The sequence below is a fragment of the Epinephelus moara genome, chromosome 22 (assembly GCF_006386435.1).
Source record: "Epinephelus moara isolate mb chromosome 22, YSFRI_EMoa_1.0, whole genome shotgun sequence".
Taxonomy (NCBI): domain Eukaryota; kingdom Metazoa; phylum Chordata; class Actinopteri; order Perciformes; family Serranidae; genus Epinephelus; species Epinephelus moara.
This window is the reverse complement of record NC_065527.1, coordinates 1,534,103-1,538,955: the sequence shown is the minus strand read 5'-3', so window position 1 is coordinate 1,538,955 and position 4,853 is coordinate 1,534,103. Positions and strand designations below refer to the sequence as shown.

Sequence of the window (4,853 nt, the reverse complement as noted above, 5' to 3'; positions counted from 1 at the left end):
TTTTTTCCCCATTAAAGGTTTTTTTGGGGAGTTTTTCCTGATCAGCTGTGAGGGTCATAAGGACAGAGGGATGTCGTATGCTGTAAAGCCCTGTGAGGCAAATTGTGATTTGTGATATTGGGCTTTATAAATAAAATTGATTGATTGATTAACGCAGACAAGTGGAGGATCAGCTGGAAACATCACATTTATTCACTTCACATGGAGCTACAGTTAATACTGAATTATGTGTTAGTATCAGAAATCATAAATCATCTTTAGAAGGAGCAGATGTTACCTTAAGCTGCTCGGGACATGTTAACCATAACTGTATTTTAACGGAGCAAGGCAAGCTAACTGTTAGCATGCTAACTGTTAGCGTGCTCAGTTGCTTTGAGACGGCTGTCAGAGATGGCAGAGGTATGATCACATAATCCTGTTTGAGCTCTAACAGGTGGTGTGTTCCATGTTTTATTTCCCAGTTGATCTTGGAAAGAAGAATAAACAACTGTAAATAAACTGTAACTATTGAAATCGCCAGTTCCGGTTCAGCGCCGGAAGTTGGTGAGTATCATGGGGCAGGAATAAGGTGGATACACTTATGAATCACAGCCCTGACTCAAAGAGACTCGTCTCTCGGTTTGTTGATCTTTTTTCTGCTCATAATTTGGTCTCCACACAGTATTTAAAGGAAGCTTCAGAGAAAGAAACCTCGGCATCTCGGCTGGTGATGAAACCTGGGACACTTTCACACATTCACAAATGCTCCATAAATTCCAGACACCAACTTATTCAATTTACAGTGCTCCACAGGCTGCACCACTCTGTGCTAAACTTCTCTCCTTTTATCCCTCCATCTCTCCAAAATGTAAATCAGCAGAGGGCACGTCGGGCCCCCTCTTCTGGTCTTGCCCTGAACTAAACAAGTTCTGGTCAGATATTTTTAAGTGCTTTTCAGAGGCCTGGGTGGAACCCGACATCTATCAGCTCTGTCCCACTTGCAACAAAAGACAATACAATAGGAAAGGAATATTTTAACTTTTGAAAATCTGAGGATCTTCCTTCTTTTCAGACCTGGTTGGCAGAAATCACTAACTTGTTATGACGGGTTCACACTACATGATATCAGCCTGGTTACAGCCTGACGCAGCGTCACGCAGTGTCGGCTCAGACTGTGAATGACGAGTGTCGTACGTGATAATCCATCGTTTCATCTTCTGCTGTGTGTCATAGTGGAAACCACTAATGCCACGTCTGGGACGCCTCACGACGTCCCGACAGAAAGTCTAGCATGTTTGATTTTCTTTTTTTTGTCCATGACTTCTCCCGTCACAGCTGTCACGTTGGCCAATAGGAACACAGAGCGATCNAACACACACCACCATTTATCATTCTGGCTTTAGTTTAATCAAACTCAACACTTCCTGTTTCTGTTTCAAATTAAAAGCCTCTTATCATTTCAGCTGAGAGAATCCCTTCACTTTCTAAACAGGCTTTTATTGTGAAACATTTGCAGTGACTGTCACAGTTTGCATACAGTACTTCAAGTGTAGCTCCGCCCATCTGGTGACAGTTTTTACACTACAGTAACAGTTCAGCTGGAACATGAACACACACAGTGACTGAGATAATAATAATAATAAGAAGACAAAAATAATCCGATGACATCAAACAACTGGGGATGATGTTTGGCCGTGTCGTCGAGCTATATTGCTGTTTCTGTCGGTCAGTCGCTCACTCCACAACAGGAAACAGAACTTCAGAATTAAAAGCTCTGTGCCTAAAATTCACTGTCCTTAAAAATAAAGTGTGGTTTTTACAAACTTGACACGTTTACGAGTCACTTGTCGTCCATTCAGACGGAACCCGGGACCCACTTTTGGACCGCGGCCCACCAGTTGGGAACCGCAGATGTGCATGATCATCTTTTGTTGTGAAATTCTTAATTTAATTTAGCTGATGTTTATGATGAAATGTAAATTAGGGTTAAGGTTTGTGTTCATTCATATATATATATTAAATTTTCATTTTTTTGGTGACTTTATTTGACAGGGTGTGAGGGGGGAGAAAGGTGTGATAATATGCAGCAACAGGTATTGAGCTCGCAGCTGCTGCAGCAGGGACGCTGCCCTCATGTATGGGACGCTTGATCTACCCACTGAGCTGCTGCATGCCCCAACGTTCATATTTGTAAATGAAGTGAAAAATATAAATTAAAAGGGCCACTAACTTTAACTTTAACTTGTTTAGTACAATTAAATTTGATGAAAACATTGTTTGGTCTTTACATCGATGTTATAATTAATAATTCCAAAGTGACTCTGATTCGCTCACTCAACTTAATTTTTCTTTGGAGACAGCAAAACTTTTAGTTTAGCACAACACAGTAATATAAAAGTTTTGAGTTCAGCAGACACAAAATAAAAATATTCAAATAATTTAATTTATAAATTTTAGTGTAACTTAAGTTGTTTTTGTTGTTTAAACTTTTAATTCTATATTATAAAAATATTGAGTTCACATTTTACATTTTTCTTTTTGAATTTCATTGAATTATAAAAATATATTGTGGCCAGCTGAGGTTTCTTAATTGCTATCATAAGGCAAAGAGATGAACTCTGAACCAGAAAGTGCTCTTTGTTTAACCTCAGCAACTTTATTGAACTTAACCTTAGACACTCTAATCTCCTCACAGGCGGGAGGTCACTAACTGTGTATACGACTTAACTCACGGTGCAAAATATCTGTTACCACAACATGAACTGTGACCCATCAGAACCCCTGTGAAAATCATTTTCATTAACATTTAACACAGATTTATTTGGCTCATGGCCTTGAACACATCGTCTCGCTGCATGCTTGTGCACTTGCAATATGTTGAGTGCACGAGCATGCAGTTTCGAAAATACATCAGAATTAAACGCATCATGTGCGTCCTGATCTTACCTGAGTTTTCATTCTTGCCTTTACTGCTCCTTCTGTCGTGGTCATCTGAAGACAAACTCTGCCGGCCGTATTCCCCAGACACACAGGACGCCCCCATGGGGTCACCGCTGCCCAAGCCAGGGCTGGTGCCACACAGGTTCGGGGCCCCTGAGTACAGTTCCGGGGCCGTGGCCTCGAGCGGCGGCAGGCAGACACTGTGCCGAGTGTTAGGTGAGAGCATCTGCGGGGGGGGCCAGCCAGGTGGGTGCTGAGGGTGGAGGGGGTGCTGCTGCTGAGGCAGGTGGTCTCTGAACGCTCCGTTGTCCTCTCCTCCAGAGAAGCCGCAGGGGGGCGAGGAGCTGGGTAGGTCCAGGTAGGAGATGTGGTCGCTCCGGCCGTGCAGGGTCAGCGGTGACTGGGTGATGGCAGGGTGCAGACCCTGGGCCGGAGCATGAGGGCTGCGGAGACAACCAAACAAAGATTGATCCATGGTGTGGGAGTCCTCCAAACCCCCACTCCCGCCAGTCAGAGTCAAAACTCCCAAAAACAACCAGCAAGAAGAGAGAAGAAGAAGTCAGGGATGTTGGCAGCCTCAATCCCAGCTCCTCTCTGCAGCCTGCCTCAGCTCAGTCCTCCAGACCCCCGACCTCCCAAAGAAAGCCAGCTGAAGGAAGGCAGAGATGGTGGCGTTGAAAAAAAGAGGCCTCTGGTAATCCTGAGCATGCAGACGTTTGACAGGCGGATGGTGGGTAAACAGTGAGAGGCGGAGGAGGATCTCAGATGACAGCGGAGAACGCCAGGACCAGTGTGGAAGGAGAGGGAGCTTCCAGGGAAGTTGTGCCGGAGAAGGAGGGAGCGGGAGGAGGGAGGGATGGGGGGTGTTATATATAGGCTGTAACCTGAGAGGTAGGCTGGGTCACTGGCTCGCTGCTACTGACCACATGCATGTGATCATCCTCCAAAATGCAACGCACAATAAATCTGAACCATTCCTATAGCTCTGCCTCAGGAAGAGTGGGCAATGTATTTTGGAGCTGAGCTATTTGACCCTGCTGAAACTGCTCTAGGAGCTGCTTTTTATCAGCTGCTGGTTTTGGATGTGAAGCTGCAGAGCTCAGAAACTGTTCTGTTGATGATGATGAGCTGTGAGTCAAAAGTGAAATGAGATTTAATCCAAATTAATACTAACTGGTGAAATTATTGAAAACACAGTGATTAAATACTTGAAGAAGTCCAACTGCAATATTTATAGATCATCGCTGTCGATGCATTTCGCACTGAGGTCATGGTAACTTTTCATGGCAGAGCCACAGACTGCAGACTTTAAGACCTGGACTCAAGTCAGACTCAAGTCATGAAAAAAGTATTTGATACTTGACTCTGACTCGACTGCTGTGGACTTGACTCGACGTGTGACTTGTCTCTCTCTAAGGCCCTGATCACACAGAAAGTGTCTCAGCAGCTGGAGGCGCCTTTTTGTGATTGTTTTTAATGAGAATGAAGCTTCTTGCTCGCTGTTTTTGCGTTATGACGCGCCTCCTGTTTCTGCGCTCTGGGCACCTGGCGTTTTTGCCGGACTGCTCTGAACTCCTCGAGTTAAAAGAACTTCATCTCAGAGGGGAAAAGCGCCCCACATCTCTTTCTCTCCATTGTCCAATGGGATGATTTGAGAGGCGGGGCTTCTGTGGTGGTCACGACAACAAGTTGGAGGAGAAACTGGTGGTAGTGGTTGCTGGATACCCAGAGCTATACGACTTTACAAAGCACAGTTAGCACCATCTCAATGAAAACAGCAAGATAAGTGCAGTACTGTAAACGTCCATGATGGAGGAGAAGCTCCTGGACCAACTGGTGGTACTCCCCATGATCCAGCCTCTTTTTTAGGGTCTCATGTACCCACACAGATCTCTGTTTATCTGCTGACAGCCTCTCACCCTCAACCAGAGCTA

At 44.7% G+C, this 4,853-nt stretch overlaps 2 protein-coding genes across 2 annotated transcripts in view; both read right to left on the bottom strand.

Moving 5' to 3' along the window:
* Positions 1–3,705, bottom strand: part of meox2b (mesenchyme homeobox 2b) — a 20,992-nt gene extending 17,287 nt beyond the window's left edge. Inside the window, exon 1 of the mRNA XM_050035556.1 lies at positions 2,926–3,705. Within this exon, the coding sequence (XP_049891513.1) occupies positions 2,926–3,394 (469 nt within the window). The 5' untranslated portion in view covers positions 3,395–3,705. The remainder of the gene's footprint in view (positions 1–2,925) is intronic.
* bag6l (BCL2 associated athanogene 6, like) overlaps positions 1–4,853 on the bottom strand; it is an 82,843-nt gene that overhangs the window by 39,218 nt on the left and 38,772 nt on the right. The window lies entirely within an intron of this gene.